Source organism: Aedes albopictus, chromosome 2 (genome assembly GCF_035046485.1).
Source record: "Aedes albopictus strain Foshan chromosome 2, AalbF5, whole genome shotgun sequence".
Classification (NCBI taxonomy): Eukaryota; Metazoa; Arthropoda; class Insecta; order Diptera; family Culicidae; genus Aedes; species Aedes albopictus.
This window is the reverse complement of record NC_085137.1, coordinates 149750865-149771373: the sequence shown is the minus strand read 5'-3', so window position 1 is coordinate 149771373 and position 20509 is coordinate 149750865. Positions and strand designations below refer to the sequence as shown.

Genomic DNA, 20509 nt, shown 5'->3' with positions numbered 1-20509 from the left:
AGGAATGGACTCTTCCCGGGATATTTGGATGAAATATCTTCAAACATTTATTTAAAAAATCCTTCCGAAAAAACTACACTGGTTTTCTTGTAAATTTTTCCAATGATTCCTTCGAAAATTTCTCCTGGGGATTCTTTCGGAAATTTTTCTAAGGACTTTTGCTAAATTATTCAGCAAATCTTGCAGGAATTCCTTCGCAAATTCCCCCAGGGATTCTTTTCCAGTCCAGAAATTCTAAAAAAAATTCCCGATGCTATGTTTCATGTATTTCTTGCATATTTTTTTCAGTGATTCCAGCAAGAACTCCCCCAGGAATTCCTGCAGAAGTTTGTTCAGCAATTCCGCCAGATATTTCTCTTCGAATTTTCGCTGAAATTCTGGTTTGCTGAAGAATTCAGCAAGAGTTTTAAGTAGTTTTTTTTTAACGAATCCCAGGAGAAATTTCAGAAGGAATTTCTTCACAGATTCATTCAAAAATTCATTCAGAAATTTCTCCAGCAAACATTTTTTCAGAACTTGCCTTAAAAATTTCTTTTTTGAAGGCTAAAGGTTCACATGTTGGGGCCCATATAGCCGAGGCGGTAAACGCACGGGTATTCAGCATGACCATGCTGAGGGTGACGGGTTCGATTCCCGGTCGGTCCAGGATCTTTTCGTAAAGGAAATTTCCTTGACTTCCTTGGGCATAGAGTATCTTCGTGCCTGCCACACGATATACACATGCAAAATGGTCATTGGCAGAGGAAGCTCTCAGTTAATAATTGTGGAAGTGCTCATAGAACACTGAGAGCTGAGAAGCAGGCTTTGTCCCAGTGAGGACGTTACGCCAAGAAGATAGAGAGAGAGATGTTTACTCAAAAAACGTATTTTCGATAGAAGGCTTGGAGGGTCAAGTCACATATACCAATCATCTCAGTTTGACGAATTGAGATAATGTCTGTGTGTGTATGTCTGTGCGCTAAAAGAGTTCGCTCACTTTTCAGGCACTTCCCATTGACCGATTTTTCGGATTTTAGCACGAATCAAACCGGAATTTTACCGCATTGTTTGCTATTAAAAATGGTCCGAATCGGTCAAGGCGTTCCGGAGCTGTAGAACTGGCCGTATATAAAACTGAACCAAGCGCAAGCCCCATCATGCGACATATCAAACTACGCCGATTGTTGTAACTTTTTGCATGGTTGACGAATTTTGTGCGGAAATCGACACCGTAGACCAGAAATTCCACGATGTCGGCCCAAAATTCAAGATGGCGACCCAATATTCAAGATGGCACCTCAAAATTCAAGATGCCGGCTGTTTAATAGAGTTTTAGGCTCTAAAACCATGCAATATGGGTGTGTTTTGTATAGGTAATCCAAAAGAATATCCAATATGGCGGTCTAAAAACCAATATGACAGCTCCATGTTCAAGGCTGCAGCTGTTTGAGGGAGTTTTAGGTTATGAAACCATGCAAGAATGGAAGATGTCTGGAGTCAAAACCAGGAGACCAGAATTTCTAAGGTGGCGGACTTAAAATCCAAAATGGTGGATCAAAATTCAAGTCGGCGGCTTTTTCTTAAGAGTTTACGGCTCAAACATCGACATCCAGATAAACGATATGATTGCTGGCGCCATGAAATGGATTTTTGTTAAACGTATGACAGTACGATATTCATCAACATGACACTTAAGTTTTGTTAAAAGAGGTTTTCGAAGGCACGAGAAACGCGCCATCACTGCTAGGTGGATAAACTGAGGTTTTATAGTAATATTTACAGAAGATTATTCTTTTCATTCACCAGATTATCCTGAAATCCTGAATTTTCCAGAATCATCCTGGAGTTTATTTAACCCTAGTTCCTAGTAGGATATTGCGGTCAATATGACCCAGACAGACTCCCACTACGCGTAACATCATATTCTCTCAGAAATGCTCAGTTTTCTCAGCACCAAAGAAGAAACAAGTTTAACTGGTTAAGAGGTGAACCAGCCGTTGGCCCTGAAAACCTCTATAATAAAGAAGCAAAAAAAAAAGTTTAACTGGGTGGATTTCTTTACTAAAAAGTAGCTGTTCAGATTAGGAATAAAAATAATCGCAGAGCGTGATTTGTCTTATGATTTCGTCAAAAACTTGAAGTAGAGTAATTATTGGAGGAATTTCCTGAATCCTCCATTATGATATTTAAGATTTTTATGAGGAATTATTTCTGTTGATTTGTCCGAGTAGCACGCATGCTGTTTATGAACTAGTGTAACGTTGTTAGTTCGTGTGTTGAAGTAGTGTTAGATTTTGGATGGATTTTTTTTAAATAATTTGCAGTTAAATTAGCGAAATTATTTCCAGACGAACTCCTAGAAGTACTTAATGATACTGAAACATATGCACGATTTGGTGGCTTGCAACATCTATAGATTCTGTGAGACAATTAAAACCAATTTCGGGAATTTGCCTAGAAAGTAAGTCAAGCCTTCGGCCAGAACTTTCCTTACATTTTGTTGAATTGTTTTTTTTTTTTTAATTTCTGTTTTTTTTTTATCCAGACTAAAGAAGATTAAGTTGCATTATAAAAATTATGCAACTCAAATGAAAAAATCATTGCATAAAACTTGTGTGTGGAACTCGTTGCATACTCGGTTCTTTCAGCTCTCTTAGCATTTATCCAACTCGACAAGCCTCGTTGGATAAATGTAGGACTCGTGCTTAAAAACTATACGTTTTGCAACTCGTTACATAGCCCGTGTAGCTGCCGGCTTAGAATAGCACTACGGACCACCTGTTCCGGGGGTAAAAGTCCTCCAAACAGGTAACCCCAATCCAAGGTGTCAGGCGACCCGTGCTGAGGGATGAATGGTTGAGGGGGTTTAAAAGATGCTCGATCTTTAACGGAGCCCGTAACGTGGGTAGATCGCCTTTTTGGGTTGCGTTGCGGTGATAGATCTACCAAACCGAAATCTAGTGTCGTCCTATTTTTCAATTTTTGGAATATGTGTTCTGGTAATTCAAGGAATTATAGTATTTAGTCCTTACTACTGGTGTTTGGAGACTTCCAGTTTTTGAATAAAACTGAGTTTACCAACTTTACTTTGCATATAGTTAAAAACCTCACCATTTGAGGCTAAACTCAATGCAAAGGAAATCAAATTGGGTTAGGGATCCATGTATGTACTAACTCTTCGAAGACTGGAAAGTGCTAGTACGCAAGGAACATACTAGAATCCTTATTACTGAACACATGTCCCATTATTGGAATGATATTGCTGTTAATGTTAAAACCCGGGTCCTAAACCTGGGGAGAATTTAGCAGTAAAACAAGGGTGATGCTAGGTTTCCGATGCATGGCCAATATCAGTACTCTTGTTTTGTTTTCTAACAAAACAAAACAAAAACTGTATCAAAATCGATACTTGATTGCCCCTTAATGGCAATTGAGTAATGCGACATGCACTACACTAAGGATACGGGTAATGTCACAATAGATCTAAAAACTGGTCGCAGTGACAAACCCGAACAGGAATAAAAAAAAAAAAACTCGTTACATAAATAACTACTGAAATAGAAAAAAAAAGCCAACATTTCAAGAGATAGCGGAACAACATGGACAACGATTGATTTTCCATGGAATGACCGGCATGCAGCGTGCAACACGGACGTTAGCGCCTCGTCTCGTTCACTGTCACCCATGCTCTACTGCAGTGATGCGTTCTAGAGACAGATACCATCCTGCGTGACCCGGATACGGAATGATCAAAGAGCGGCACGACGATATAGAATGACCGAAACGACCGAACCGACCGGACTGGACACACATGCACGCACGCACTAAACGGGGTTCGATAGAAAATCGAGTACAGATCAAATTGAGGTCCTGCTGATAGACCGCAGGCATAAATTGGTGGCACATGTGTGATGTGTGCTGCTCCCTGAGCTATCTATTTCAGCGTTCTAAATTCCGTAAACCGTAAACCGATAGAGAGATAATAATCAGTGTGAGGCAGGCAATATTTCAATGACCTGCCCAGTGCCCAGGTTCGTCGGCCGGCACCAACGATTCTAACTATAGGTCTTTTGGAAATTTGATCAAAATCTAGCTACCCGCCCAGTTAATTACAGTTGATAAAAGTAATAAACTTCATGGCTGGCATCTGCATTGTTGGGACGTCGCGAAGGCTTTCTCTGAATGATACCGAATCGCCGGCTGCCACCGCGCGTGAAAAGTGGGAGTCATCCCATACTAGCAGCGGGTGGTACCGCATTTTCTTTACAGTCTAACCAACCAGCTTTATAATACTTTCATCTAGACCAGAGCAGTAAATGGACTATATAGGTACTAACTGTATCTTTCTCAATTTATCGATTTCACTTTCAGGTGCTCCGGCAAAAACCATTGTAGCTTCGTGTTCGGCCAGGACCACCCGTTTGCCGTGGTGTGGAAGGAGGGCACGGTCAGGGTGAAGTACATCTGCATGGACGGTAAGTTTTCTGGAATGGGCAATATATATGCTGTTTCATACGAAAAGGTGTATTCTGGAAGTGCTTGGGATAATTATTTCGATTTTGAACTAAACTTTAAATTGGCCAAACAGTTTATAACGGTTTTTAGATGTTTCACGTCTATCCACTTTGAAAGCATATGAAATTAGATAAAGCCTGGGCTTGGCTTACTATCCTCAAAGCGAATCTTTTCTCAGTCCTTCTATGGTTTAAGTGGCCCCACGTCTTTATGGTCATCGGGATGGATAGGGAAGAAGTTGTTGTGAGCCATCCGTTGTTGTTTCTAGAGACCGAAATCACATCTGCAGTCTGCATCTCCACAGTTGACATGGTAAGAAGTTTTTGTTAGTGGGAAAGGATGATGTTACATAAAATTTAAAAAGAAAACATGTTTTTAATCACAACCAACAAAAACATAAAACAAAGAGTAAATTGGTAAGGTAATGTTTAAGAGTTCAATTCCACACTGAATGTGGATTTGTTGAAAATCGGTGCTACTCTTTCATTCTAGAAAAAAAAAACAAGCTTTACCGTCAACTGCTCAATTTTCGAAATATGGTGTCATATTTCAAACCATTACGCTTAGAGTGTGTCGGTTCCCGGGTCTCATCTCTTAATTATGAATGAACGTGCGCGTAAATAAACAAACACCGTGGCATTTTACCGGATTTTGAACGCCCATCCGTTTCCCTGTCATGAAGTGAAATATTTGCTTTGGCGAGTCGAGATGATGAGTGTTTGTCCGTCAATTTTCTCCGCTTTTTCCATCATCATCATCATCATCGGCGAACAACAAACACAGAAAGGGTGCTCGCTTAATGACACTCTTTACACTATCCGATCCACTCTGACTGTCCGTCCGATGGAAACCTTTCAACGGCTTACGGTTTGGAAACCAAAACCAACAAAGCTGTAAATCTCTGCGGCCAGCATCGTAAATTATTGACATTCTGCAGGAAGATGCGTAGTTTACAGTGGTTCAGATTCTGTTTTCCCGTGTCCTACCTTGATACATTTTTGGTTATTCTGAATCATCTTTTCTCTGTTGCTTCTGAACCGATTTGATTATCAAAATAATCAAGAAAAGCTCTTATTTGGGGTCTCCAGATAGCCTAGTGGTAAATGCCATGGATCTCCAATCCGGAGACGGCGGGTTCGATTCCCGTTTCGGTCGGGAAAATTTTCTCGATTCCTTGGGCATAGTGTATAATTGTACTTGCCTCACAGTATACAAATTCTTGCAATGGCAAGCAAAGAAAGCCTTTCAATTAAAAACTGTGGAAGTACTCAAAGAACACTAAGTTGAAGAAAGGCAGGTCAAGTTCCAGTGGGAACGTCGAGCTATAAAGAAGAATAAAAAGAAGCTCTAATTTTTCTTACTTGTGAAATATTTTTATGTTAGCTTTGCTGGTGTAATAAACAATTTGCTTCACGGTTTCTGAATTAATCCGATATCGTAGAATAAACAAAGAAATAGGGTAGATTTCTCAATGCTCCTAGTTTCATAATGTTTTCTTTACACATTGGCAGATTTGGTTCATAGTGATCCTTCAAAACATGACTGAGTTTCAGTTTGTGTCGTATGATTGCGGTGCTGCCATTGTAAAATCAAAGCTGATTACTAAAGGTTTCCAAATTTATGTGCCCATACTGGTATGCCCCCATACAAATGACTACAAAATTGCACCAGATGTATATTATATGATTATTTTTCCTTATCTTGACGATAATTCGTTTGTTAATATAATAGAAAAAAAAACACCCAATGAAACATTTTCCCATCGAAAAAAAAACAGAAGATACTTTGATCTTACTCTACATGTGTACTAAAATCAATTTTGAAATAGTTATTTTTGCAACAAGTTGCAAAATGATGATTTTTTCAGCACGAGTCGTACATTTATCCAACGAGGCTTGCCGTGTTGGATAAATACGACGAGTGCTGAAAAAATCGAGTTTTGCAACAAGTTGAATACAACATTTTTTGCAATTATAAAAAATAGCCTTGAGTACGATCATTTCTGACTGCCACACATGCCTCAAGAGAGAAACCACGTGTAAGCATTCATGTACACATACCCTTTTTTCAATCAGGTTCATAAGTATTACATGAGGTATCACAAGTACTCGGAGTTGCGTCAAAACGAGCGTTGTTTGCTGCTGGTGATTCTCACACTACGTCTGTTTGGCTGACCAAATCAGAATTTGAATCACTTCTAATCAGCTTCGGTCTGCCAAAAAGACATAGAAGCTGTCATCGAATTGACACAAAACTACGGAAGGCCATTAGTGTTTAGGAAAGACCTGTGAAAAGTGTACCGTTGCAAAAGTGCCGGTACCCTTAAAGGTGCTGAAAAGTACTACTTTTCGGCATTCTTACACTAGTGAAGAAAAGTAGGCCAATGTGGCACAATTTCGGCGATTGAAAAGGGCGATCTTATGCCACATAATTGCAAAAATATTGTTTCGTTATTTAATGTAAAATCAAACACCAAAAAATGAGGAAAAGCTTCCAGTTTCGCTTTAAGGTGAGTACGGCAATATAACCTATTTTCTATAACCTTTCAGCTGCTTTTCATCGAACTTAACTAAAAAATCTAGGAGAAAAATTATCAAGTTAATTTACTATATATGTCATCGACCAAAAGTTTGGGGTCACTTTAGTAAAACAAGGAAATCTTTGTCATCTTTCATTCAATTTTAATTTTTATGGCTTAAAATAATGAACGATAACTTACTGCAGAGATATTGACCCGCCAATATTTGTTCTACTATTTGATACTGCCATAGCTCTAAATTATTGTTTTAGAAAGTTTGACAACTTTAGGTTAACCTTCTTCATCCATTATCTGATGCTCACCTCGCTGACATAGTACACGTGTTGGGGTCATTATAATCCCAATGCACGACTAGGGTTAAATTTGCATACAAATATATCTGTTTTGAGTTTCACCTTAATCATGTTCAAAGTTTCTTTGACTTATTATCTTTTGAATAAGACCTGGGTTCTTGAAAACGAACATAAATTGGCGAAGATATGGGACTAAAAAATGACATGTTTTTGAGGGAATGACCGCAAACATTTGCTCGGAAGTGTATGTGTGACAATTTTGTCGCTTCCCAAAGCGACATTAACACGTATTACGAAAAATAGTTACACATTGCATTAAAGGTCAAAATATGATCCATATCTTTGATTTCAGTTCTTCTTCAGTTACCTCAATTGCATTCAGGTTAAAAATTTTTCGGCTTAGTCTTTCTTGCCACAAGGGCTCCGAAAGCGGTTCCGGAAGAAACCTAAAAAGACCAAACTCCTTTATGGATGACTATAATTAAGTAATTTTTAATCTATATTGGGAAAAATAACAAGTCAATGGTCAGCCAATCTATGAACTAACTATATTCCGAAACCGCTTCAGGTAGGGTGTTCATGTATTCCTTTAAAAGTTTCTCCAGGAATTCCTTGAATGTTGTTAAGGCGTTTCTCAAAAAAAAATCCTAAAAGATTCACTTTGAAACTAGTTATGTGAACTAGTCCACGATTTTCTACTAGAATTCCTTCGAAAACTCCTGCTGGGATTCCTTCAGGGGTTCTTGAACCATTGTTTCTTCAAATATTCCTTTAATGTCTGAAGGTATTCCACCAGGAATACTATAATAATTTTCTCCAAGAATGTTTTTTGTTTTTTTTTCTAGGAATTCTTTTAGAAATTCATCATGATTTTTATGTGGGAGTTTCTTTACGGCTTTATCCAAGAATTCCTCAAATGGTACCTTCAAAAGATGCTATTCCTCTAGATAGTCCATGAGAATAAAAAAAAACAGGAAATTATTTTAAGAATTTCTTTAGTTTTTTTTTCAGAAGTTCCTCCATGATATCTCTCCAGGAATTGTTAAGAATGTATTCAGACCTTTCTTCAGGATCCTTTCGGACTTTTTTTTATGATGCTTCTGAATCAGGAATTACTTCAAAGATGTTCTTAGGACTTCCAGTCGAAATTACGCCAGAATCCATTCCTTGGCACTTTCCAAAGAATGCAGCAATAAATTCTTCTATGAATACCTGCACTGGGTTCTTCAGGTATTGTTTCAGAGATTCATAAAAAATCCATTATTTTTAGAAATTCTTACAGGAATTCCGAAATTCTTCAGAAATCGCTTCAGTGGTTTATGTACTAGTCGCATTAGAAATTGTTCTAGAAATTCTTCTGCGGATTGCGTCAGATGTATCTCCAATAGTACTTCCAAGGATTACTTAAAGAAATCTAATGAGGCGTTTTTCTTCACTGTCATTTTTATCTTCGTCAGCAATTCCCGCTGTGATTCTGCAGACATTTTATTAAGTCATTGCTTAAGAAATTCTTCCAGACATTTCTCAACGAATCTATGTAGAAAATTCTGAAATAATTTTTCCTTTATATTACTTCCAGAGTTTCTTCAAAAGTTTTTATGGCACTGTCATAAGAATTCTTTTCTTGAGGTATCTTGAAGAGTTTTTTTTTTAGATCCCAGCCATTCTATCAGGAATTCCTTCAAGGATTTTTGTCCGAACATCACTCAAAAAAAAATTGAGAATTTATCCTAGGAATGTATAGAAGTATTACCAGGAGTTCTTCAACGGATTCCATTACACAATCCTCCAGGGATTTCTAAAAATTCCTGCAGAAATTCTTTCGTGATTTTGTGTGCAATTTCTGGAAGAACTTCCCTGGAGGAATATCTAAAACAATTCCCGGAAGAATCTTTATGACAATTTCAAGAAAAAAAACAAAAAAACAATTTCTAGAAAATAAAAATCTATAACAACCTTTCTGAAGAAATTATTGAAGGAACCCTTGTAAAAATTTTCGAAGTAATTTATATAGGGTTATACAGGAAATCTTCAGAGTAATTTCTGAAAAATTATAAAAAAATTCTTGGACAGACCTTGGAAGAAATTTTGAACAAACCGTTTGACAAATTTCTGACAGAAATCTTGGTTGATCATAAGACTAAATCCTTGGGGTATTTTCTGAAGGAATCCCTGGAAGAGTTTCTGAAGGAGTCTGTGGAAGATTTTCCAAAAAAAAGCGTTAAAGAAGCTTTTGGAGATATTCTGAACTTTTGATTTCCTGAAGGAATCGCAGGACAAATTTCTGAAGAAACCTGTGAAAGACTTTCTGAAAGAATTCGGAGAAGTTCTGAACAAGAGGAATTCTTGGAGAAATTTCTGGATGATGCTCTGAAAGAATTTCTTAAGGAAACCCTCGAGGAATTAGTGATGCAATCCATGGAATATGTTCTAAAAAATCGATAGATAACTTTCGGCAAGAACCATTTAAAGATTTTCCGAAAGAATTTCTTAAAGACATCTATGTAGCAATTCTGGAAGAAATACAAGGAGAACAATGAATTTTCTAAAGTAATTTCTGGAAGAACTCCTGAAAAAACTCGTAGAGATATCTCTAAAAAAACTTTATCTTTTATAATTTCTTAAAAGAAATCCCTTGAAGATCTTCTGAAGAAATTACTTGGGAAATTTTTGAAGAAATACTTGGATTGTTTAAAGGAAATCATGGAGAAATGTCTGATGATATCCATGGATGGTTTTCTAAATGAATCTCTCGAAAAATTGTTAGAAGGATCTTTCGAAGAATTTCAACAGAATCATGAAGAAATGTTGTAACCATTCCATGTTTTCCTAACATAATCTTTACAGCTTGTTTAATGATTAAATAGCTTGTGAAATATCTAGAAAAACCCTTGAAGAAACTTATCCAAATAAATCGTTGATGACAAAAAATCTTCAGAAGAATCTGAGGAAATCCCCAATAAATATGTGCCTTACAAATTCGTGGCAGTTTTAATACTTACGAGGAGAAATTTCCAATGCGTATGAAAACAAATTGTATTACTCACACGAATTATTACTGTTTGTTTGTAAGAGCGCAGATTGATCAGAAAAAATATTGAGGTGTTTTATTATGTTCAGGAGAGCTAAATGACAATTTCCAAGTGTGGAACAGGTGATTTTTCAATTCCATATCATTCCCTCGAAATCCATCCCCTAGAAAACTTTTTGTGGCGAAGGATACATAGTTTTCTTCCGAATAAGAATTCAGGAAAAATGGTTTCCATGGAACAGGTAATTTATCTTACATTTATGAAAGCGGAAAACTTAAAAAAGCACATGAGCAATCACTAATACTATAATGGAAAAGACTCTTTCGCGCTTCCAAAATTACAAAAGAGGTGTTTACTACACTATGACGAATGAGAGTGCAAATCAAAAATATCAATATTGGAAAAGAAGTATTTCTTACGTGGGCGCAAAAATGACGAGAAAATCACTGCAAATCGAATCAAGGTCGAAACAAACTGGGAAAAATTCGCAAAACTGAAAATTGCATTGGCAGAGAGTAATAAATATTTAATATTACAAAACAGATTTTTCATACATGTAAGAAAGAGCAAAACAATGAGAAAACATGTTTTTTAATACTTTTGTTGGGGGATACGGTTTGTGGGTTGAGTTTAGCTTCTCCGTTGTATCCAGGGTCCTACGCTGTGTTCCTCCAATTGTAGCCATATCTTTTCTTCCCAACTTCACTCCAATATTGCCTTCCACAAATAACTCCTTTCCAAATCTTTCTTTCCTTTTTCAAGTCCTTTCCAAGAACTCCTTATCAACTTTCACTAATTTCCTGATCCCTTTACACCAGTCTTTTCCGTTGATCAATAATTTACACTCGTTTTACACAACCAAACCACTTTATTACGCAATTTCCCAACCTTTTATTTGACCAGTGAAACTTCACGCGCGTATACCTTGCCGTCTTCATTAGTTGGCTATCGGTTGGCTTCTAACTACATCTGTTCAGTACCTGTCCAAATTGAACGTTTTCGTCTCACTTCGTGTTGTGTGCATGTGTTATGTGTCGTTTTGTTACAATAGTGTTAAGAATTCATCGTAAGCTCGCGGTGTGCTGTATAACAGTTTGGTTCAGGCGATTTCGTTACTAACCCTTTGCATGTTAGGCTTAAATAGTTCAAATTTCAAATTCGATTAATAATTACTAATAACTAACAACTTTAAAGATACAAAAATATCGATAAAATCACATAGGCAATATTATTATATCCGGAAAAGCGGAAACATTTTCTGTTTTCGTATAGCAACTAGCTTTTATTCTCTTGCATGTACGGAAGCGCAAAAAATGAAAAAAATAGAAGTTTTTATAGTAGTTGCAAGAGCGCTCATACTAAAATTAAAATAAAAGTTTATTTATTCTCAAAAGCTGGTTACTTACCCGAGCAGGAGAAAATAGCTGAAGAATACCAAACTCAGGTATGCAAAACCTAATACCTACAACCTGAATGAGGTATTAAGAAGCCCTGCATAAGAGGTAAAATACCTAAAATAATAACTGATGTGTATTCTACGAATAGCACGTGAATAACGACATCAGGTATTGTAATACCTCAATAATAATCGACGATTTTCCCACACAAATGGTGATTTTTCCATAATTGCATAATACCTCAAGCAGTCGTCAATACCTGAGGTGTGCGGACTCAACTATTTTGATCATTCAATTTGAACACGTATCTTTTCTTCGAATGCTTCCCGTTGTTGAGTTGCTTGTCTCTATGGAGATCAATTTCAAAGTGCACGCACAAACTACTCCACACAAAGTTTAACCAAATTACCGACAGTAAAACTTACAATAAAACGTATATCATCAACTGCTTTGAACTTACACGGGCTTTTAAAAATATTTTATAAACTTTGGTCTAGTTTTACATTTTAATTTTACTAAGAAAAACATTAGAAAAACGCTTTTGTTCATGATGAAAAAGTTTGTGTGTCATTGAAAGTTTTACTAGTTTTAGCGTGACTTTCCCAATCGAACTTGTATCTAGGCACACTCTGATCATTTTGGAAGTTTGGCAGCAGCCTGGCTGCTGTCAAATTTCAGTCCGCAATCCTCAGGTCAATACCAAACCAATAACTCGTTAAGGTATTTTTTGTCGACGACTCAATACCTACACAATACCAAAACTGGTTATTTCCAATGCCGGGATAACCGACCAATACCTTGTCTTGTTATGATACTTGACTTTGGTATGCTGGAGTTATGTGTCAGTTATTCGTTCCTGCTCGGGTAGCGAATAACTTTGAGTACCCTCGATAAACCTTTGTATGATTGTAGTTAAGCTAACGAAGGGATTTTCATCAGAATTTCCCAAACGTCGACCACTGTGCTTCTGGTTGAACAGATTATGAGGCACATAACGGATGTCCATCGGTGGTGGATTAACATTTCCCATTACATAATTTATCACCGCAGGTCTGGATGGGACGGACAACCAAATTGGCAAATCATGGCCCTCCCAACGGTTTCGATGTTTGCCTTTCTTCATGCTGAGCGGTCTGTCTGTCCCAGTAGATTATGTATACCCAAAAAGTGCACGCACGCACTTGTGAAATGGGAAATGCAAAATGAAAAACCACAGAATACTCCACTCGTAAAATTCTCCATATAATCGGTGTTTAACGTCACCCAGGTTTGTGGTTTTGTGGCGAATGACGGAGCGAAAACGGCATACGCAGAAGTCTGTATCGTTTCTGAAACGATCTGGTTGGTGGCGTCTCGGTGTCTAGTCGGTTACAGCATATATTCTGCACTGCTGATACCGATATGGATCTGTGTTATCTTTTCAAGTTTAGCATGACAAGGCTTCACTGCTCAACCAAATGGAATCGTGTTTCATAATCGGGAATTTTTATTGCGATGCACTTGAAGTTTCTTCGAATTTCAGCCTACTAATTACATGAAGTCTTAGTGATATATTTGGCTTCAGGGTTCTGTGCTTATTGTAGCATAGCTTCACCCTATTTAAAATTATGAAAATATGGTTCAATTTATTCTAACTGTTCCATTTACCTCGTCTTGGTCCCGGGCAACATGTGAACGAACATGATGAGTTTCCCGTTAACCGTTAAAAGATGTGGACAACGTTTTTGCATAGTTTTATTAACTTCAAAGTGTATAAGAGGCCATTTTTATTTCACGGAATGTCCAAGTTCCACAATATCGAGTTACTCGTAGTATTGTGAGGTGTAATGGACATCAACGTGACTATATTTCTTGAACAGAGTGAACACAAATGAAGGTAGATGTTGTAGATCTTAAGGAAATGAATGCCAGAGTAGTTTGGATGACCTTTATCATCCAATTCATGAACCATGAATTTTCGAGGGATGCTTTGTGGCTAGTACCGTAGACCATGTTCTGTGATCATTCATCGTGTATAAAATTTGGTTTAGAACATTGGATTTATGACACAAATTTCGGAATACTTCAGAGTCCTAAGAATAGCTCTGAGATCAAAACTTCAACAGACTATGATGGGTAAATATGTTGCATGTCAAGGATCAGTGAAAACTGTTGATGATTAGCAAAACAATGAAATTTGAGCAAAAACATGTACAATTTTCAAAAAAAAGCTTTTCGACTACCAGTAAAAGGGAGGAGGTACAATGCATTTACTATTAGCACAAATGTTCCCCTAGATTATAAAAATGACTCCAGGGTAAAACAAAGAAGATATTTCAATTTTACCAAAAAAGATTGTCCCGGTTCTTACGGGTTAACCGTAAAAATACGTTGATTGCTTTACTTCTGCAACAAGTTGAAAATGTTCTTTTTTCTACACGACGAATAACAATAATTAAGAGATAAATGCCGAAAACGGTAAAGTCTCTCTAAACAAAAAAATAACAATAATTTTTTGAAAGGGAGTAAAGCTGTGGGCCCCGATATAAACTAGCCTAGGGTAAATGATTCTATGCGCGTTACAACAACTTTTATTTTGGATTTTGTTCGGAGGTTCATTTGAAAGAATGTCTACAAATTCAAAGCATAATATTACTTGCAGTACATATATGAAAGTAAGTTTCAAATCTGATATGTGTGCTCAATTTTTAAAAATCATTACCAATTTTACCTGATCTCATCATCAGCATGGTTTGGATGATCTGCGACAGCTCTAACATACAAGAAATATGATTGAATTGATTTAATATGTCTACTGCAATACCCAACAATAAGTTTGAAATGTAGCCGATGCAAGCTCGTGCCCAAGGGAGGAGTTTAGGAGGTTAAACCCCTCACATTTCCGAAATTCCGTGAACTAGGTGCCACTTCGCCTTTACGAAAACTACGAAAAACCCCTCCCTTGCCTTTCTTTCGTGTGCATGAGCCTAAGCCGATGATTTGCTACGGGTTGTAGATATGCAGGCCTTAACCATATGCTATTACAAGTGACCTCAGATATCCCTGACGCACTAGAATTTGTCTCCCATTATTAGCATTACATGTACAAATCAAATGCGCAAATTCTGATATTTGCATTTTTTTGATAGACCATTACACATGCAAATTATATGTCTCATTTTCTGAATAGTTTGGATGATCCGGAGAGCTTCTAAGATATATATTCAATTATCACGTGAACAAACTGATCTTCTATGACTACCAAAACGCATTATAGTGTAACGCTTTGACGTTTTTCATCTTTTTAAGTAAAATTAAGTTTGAATTCAGTTCAATAAACTTTAATAAATACGTTTTTTTTTTCAATATTTAAGATTTCTAATGCAAAGTTCGTTGCTTTAAATTATTACTATTTTAGTAAATTTGTAGCTTTTGACGTTTTTATCTTTTTTAAGTAAAATCTCATTTGAATTAGATTCGTTGAGTTTGACTTTGAGTTTGAACCGTTTTCATTAGTGAGATTATCCGTTTCATGTAAGGTTTGTGTCTAGGCTAAGCTAATGACGATTCATGTTATGTATCTTATAGGACTTTTTCGATGGCGCTAAATAGTTTTGCGGCCATGTGCGGTTTGAATTTGGCGCACTTGTAAATAATAGTTTGTAGATTGTATAGACGACTGTTTCTATAGCAGGAAATTTACTTGACTAGAGAATTGGACTTGACTCCATCACTTTCAGTTTGAGTCGGCTGGAGAACAGAAGCTAGCTTGAGCGACCTTCTGCCAGTTTTAAGTTTTGTTAAAGGTGTGTAGTGTTTTTGTAGTAATGTAGATTTGTGAAGTAGTGCCGTTTGAAGTGAATTTATAATTAATTGTCTGTTTTTCATTCTGTAGTAACTTAAATGTTGGATTTTGTCGCCAGGGGCAGATGCTCTGTTTCCTGTGCGTTTAATTGTTGTAAAAAAGGTAATTGTGTATTTGAATTCGTTTTTAGTGTATATTGTTTTAACTCTGTGTTTCGTCCTTGGACCTCAGCGTCCAAGAGACGCTTTTTATTTTGGACCAAGTCATTTTCGCTGCTCCTCGCCCGCCAAAACTGGCAGCCAAACGGAGCAGGGATTACATCCGGCCTACCCGCGTACGGTTTAAGTACGATCGGGCAGAGTACCGGACCGCCGACGCTCCCCCTCCGCACCTTTAATCCGGCGAACGATAAGGAGAGCGTGACGTCGACGATTGGCCACGAAAGGCACCGACGACGAACAAAGCCTGCGCAGGTACGTCAATCATGGCCATGATACACACACACAACACACAAACACACACACTTGACGAGCATATTGTGAAAAATAATATACTTTGGACGAATTCAATTGTTTTAGTTTTCCTTGTTTCTATTGTTTTTTTTTTGTTTTGTTCCTAAAGTTATCGTTAATAAATTCACTTCACCGACCTCTAATTGTTTGATATAGTTTATTCTGAGTTTTAGTCCGTTTTTGTGTAAATTTCCGTTAAAGTTTCAGTTCGTTCGTTTAGTGTATCCAAATTAGTGCGTTTTGGGTTTTTGTTCAAGATAGCGGCCGTTCGAAGGAGCCCTTGGGATAAGAGTCGTCAAACGGTCGGGCAAACTGTAAAATGAACCGATGGTCTCTTGTTCGCAAGAGTGGCGCAAAAGCCATCGCGTTTTAAAACTCTCAAGCGAATTCGACGAACGGTTACATTGGCGCCCAACGTCAAAAACTATAAATTTCTGACTAAAACAGAAATAGTTTTGCTTGTTTAAGTTTTTTTGTGTTTTTTGTTTGGATTTTGTTACTTTAATTTCCTTTTTGCTTAAGTTTTGTTGAATCTGTATATTTGTATGATGAATTTGGACTTTCAAGTTGATTTTTAGTGTAGTTTACGGTTTTGAGTTGAAATGATTTTGATTTTATTCTTTTTTTAGTTTTGTACAGTTTTCCGTGGATTTTTCAGTATTTTAGATTGAGTTTCGGTAAATTTTCAGTTTTTTAGTTTATTTACGTTCAGTTGAGTCAAATCTGACGCAAAGTTGTACTTAAAGCATAAATTGCATGTAAGTTTATTTTTTTTTCGAAACATTTGTATATTTTGACGTTTTATGAAGAAATTTTAGTAATAAGGTTTGAGTTCAATTCAATTTGACAAGTTAATTGACCTTTGAAGAAACTTTCACGAAATTCTAGTATAATTTTCTTTTAAATAGCTGAAATGTTGTAAATAATTGATAAATAATGTATAGAAAAACGTTTTCGACGTTTTTCTCCTTTTAAGCAAAATTACCATTGAATTCGATCAATGAAATTTTGTTTATATATGAATTTGTGTTGTTTAGACGTGTTTGGAAGACTGCGTAGAGCAAGTCAACCAAATGATTGTCGCTTAATATTTTTTTTTTTTTTTGGTTAGCGAAAAGGCTTACGAAGCTAATTTAGTAGTTTTGCTTATCCTATGTTAGTTTTAAATCTAGAATTAGTTGGAAAATAAAAAAATAACTCACCCGATCAATTGATTATTACGAAGAGATTGCTGTTACCGTGGGAATAAACCTCCGTCGTCGGTAAGAAAACCTTTTTTTCGCGCAATCCGGTCCGATCGGCAACCACCATAAAGAGCCCGGTGTCCTACGAATGCTCTGCAGCCTGCATTCGTCGGCTGAAGTATGCCCGCGCACAGGCACATCTCTAGCGCTCCAGATTATTATATCGATCAGTTTTCTTTTCCGTTCCACTCCGATGTTTATTCGTATTATCGACGACGTTCCGCTGTTTTGAACATTGCCCAGGAACTCTGTAAATAGTAAAGTTCAGTTAATAAAGGGATAACGCGACTAAATTCGTTGTTTTTTTTTTGTTTGAGATCAATCGATATTTATCTATGCAGTTGTTCTGGGATTAATTTCCCAGAGAGCCACCGTAAAGAAAATCAATCAATTCGTTCGCATTGGATTTGAAAACAAACTGCGCTAGCGATGGTTACATTGGCATTTCATTTTCGTCGTCGCGATAAATATGAACTAGCCATCTTGGTTTGTTTTAGTTACACGTTACCTTCTACCGTTCTTGTTGAATAAGGTCCTTCCTCCAGACGAAATCCAACGATGAATACCTGCAAATAAAACATAAAGCAATGAATTCTTCGATTGATATAGAAAAAGTATTAAATACTCCCCCGGTTTATCGATTTTTTTTTTTTAATTTTTGCTCACTCGCGACCGCGACGACCACCACCGATTTTGGCTTTTGTTTTTATTTTTGTTTTTCTTTTTCCGTTCCTTTTCATCTCGCGTCGGTGACAGCGCAAACGTCACTCGCGTTGACAGTACGTTTCGTTGCAGTTGGTAGTAGAACTTGCATGCAAGATTTTATGCTGTCAGTTTACATTAGATGTTTACATAGAGCTATGCGTTATTTTTTGCAGATTCTGAGTTTTGTCAAATTAAGTTTGATGTTTAGAATTTATTTCTGCTTACGTTTATGCAGTACTTGATTGCAGATGAGTCAAACAGAGTTTTGATGTGCAATCAGCTGCGGTTTAGTTCCGTTACGTTAAGGAGAGTCAGGGAGGAGGTCAGACGCAATGGGCTGATGGACTCTGACGATCCGAGTTTAAGCAGTTTGGTTTGCGATTGTGTCAACAAGAGTGTTGATGATGCAACCAGCTGTAGTTCCGTTACGTTAAGGAGAATCAGGGAGGAGGTCAGACGCAATGAGCTGATGGACTCTGATGATCCGAGTTTAAACAGTTAGATTTGCGAATGCGTCAACGAGGGTGTTGATGATGCAATCAACTGTAGTTAAGATCACGGCTATGTAAGTTTTTTGACATTGAGGAGTTTCCATTGTGGTAATCGTTCAAGGAGTAACGGTTATGTAAGTTGTTTGACAGTGGAAAATTCCCTTTGTGGTAGTCGTGTTCGAGTCATCCGTGTTGTAAATTGCTCTATGACCATCAATGTATACTGGACATAAGTTTTGTGTTTTACGTTAAGTTTGATTCAACTGCGTAGTTTTTTTTTTTTTTTGAGTATTTTGTGAGTTATGAAAATTTGATCAGTTTCTCTGATCAAATTTTCATAAAACTGGGTGGTGTGATGTAACGCTTTGACGTTTTTCATCTTTTTAAGTAAAATTAAGTTTGAATTCAGTTCAATAAACTTTAATAAATACGTTTTTTTTTTTCAATATTTAAGATTTCTAATGCAAAGTTCGTTGCTTTAAATTATTACTATTTTAGTAAATTTGTAGCTTTTGACGTTTTTATCTTTTTTAAGTAAAATCTCATTTGAATTAGATTCGTTGAGTTTGACTTTGAGTTTGAACCGTTTTCATTAGTGAGATTATCCGTTTCATGTAAGGTTTGTGTCTAGGCTAAGCTAATGACGATTCATGTTATGTATCTTATAGGACTTTTTCGATGGCGCTAAATAGTTTTGCGGCCATGTGCGGTTTGAATTTGGCGCACTTGTAAATAATAGTTTGTAGATTGTATAGACGACTGTTTCTATAGCAGGAAATTTACTTGACTAGAGAATTGGACTTGACTCCATCACTTTCAGTTTGAGTCGGCTGGAGAACAGAAGCTAGCTTGAGCGACCTTCTGCCAGTTTTAAGTTTTGTTAAAGGTGTGTAGTGTTTTTGTAGTAATGTAGATTTGTGAAGTAGTGCCGTTTGAAGTGAATTTATAATTAATTGTCTGTTTTTCATTCTGTAGTAACTTAAATGTTGGATTTTGTCGCCAGGGGCAGATGCTCTGTTTCCTGTGCGTTTAATTGTTGTAAAAAAGGTAATTGTGTATTTGAATTCGTTTTTAGTGTATATTGTTTTAACTCTGTGTTTCGTCCTTGGACCTCAGCGTCCAAGAGACGCTTTTTATTTTGGACCAAGTCATTTTCGCTGCTCCTCGCCCGCCAAAACTGGCAGCCAAACGGAGCAGGGATTACATCCGGCCTACCCGCGTACGGTTTAAGTACGATCGGGCAGAGTACCGGACCGCCGACGCTCCCCCTCCGCACCTTTAATCCGGCGAACGATAAGGAGAGCGTGACGTCGACGATTGGCCACGAAAGGCACCGACGACGAACAAAGCCTGCGCAGGTACGTCAATCATGGCCATGATACACACACACAACACACAAACACACACACTTGACGAGCATATTGTGAAAAATAATATACTTTGGACGAATTCAATTGTTTTAGTTTTCCTTGTTTCTATTGTTTTTTTTTTGTTTTGTTCCTAAAGTTATCGTTAATAAATTCACTTCACCGACCTCTAATTGTTTGATATAGTTTATTCTGAGTTTTAGTCCGTTTTTGTGTAAATTTCCGTTAAAGTTTCAGTTCGTTCGTTTAGTGTATCCAAATTAGTGCGTTTTGGGTTTTTGTTCAAGATAGCGGCCGTTCGAAGGAGCCCTTGGGATAAGAGTCGTCAAACGGTCGGGCAAACTGTAAAATGAACCGATGGTCTCTTGTTCGCAAGAGTGGCGCAAAAGCCATCGCGTTTTAAAACTCTCAAGCGAATTCGACGAACGGTTACAATAGTGAGTTTAACGTGTAGCCGATGCTTTGTGACGAGTGTAGATTTGGAGGCCTTAACCATATAATATATAAAAAAAATGAGGCTCTAGATATCGCTGATGTACTGGAAATTTGTCTCCCACGACTTGTATTATATGTTTTAATCAAATGAGATAATTGCTGATATTAGTGCACTTAATAGGTCATTACAAATAAAAACCGTATATTTTAGGTTCA

At 37.1% G+C, this 20509-nt stretch overlaps 1 protein-coding gene across 5 annotated transcripts in view; it reads left to right on the top strand.

Annotated features, from left to right (window-relative positions):
• Nucleotides 1-20509, top strand: part of LOC109429299 (uncharacterized) — a 785311-nt gene that overhangs the window by 266991 nt on the left and 497811 nt on the right. For all 5 annotated transcript variants that reach the window (XM_062850599.1, XM_062850602.1, XM_062850601.1 and 2 more), the window contains exon 5: nt 4351-4454. In XM_062850599.1, the coding sequence (XP_062706583.1) occupies nt 4351-4454 (104 nt within the window). The remainder of the gene's footprint in view (nt 1-4350; nt 4455-20509) is intronic.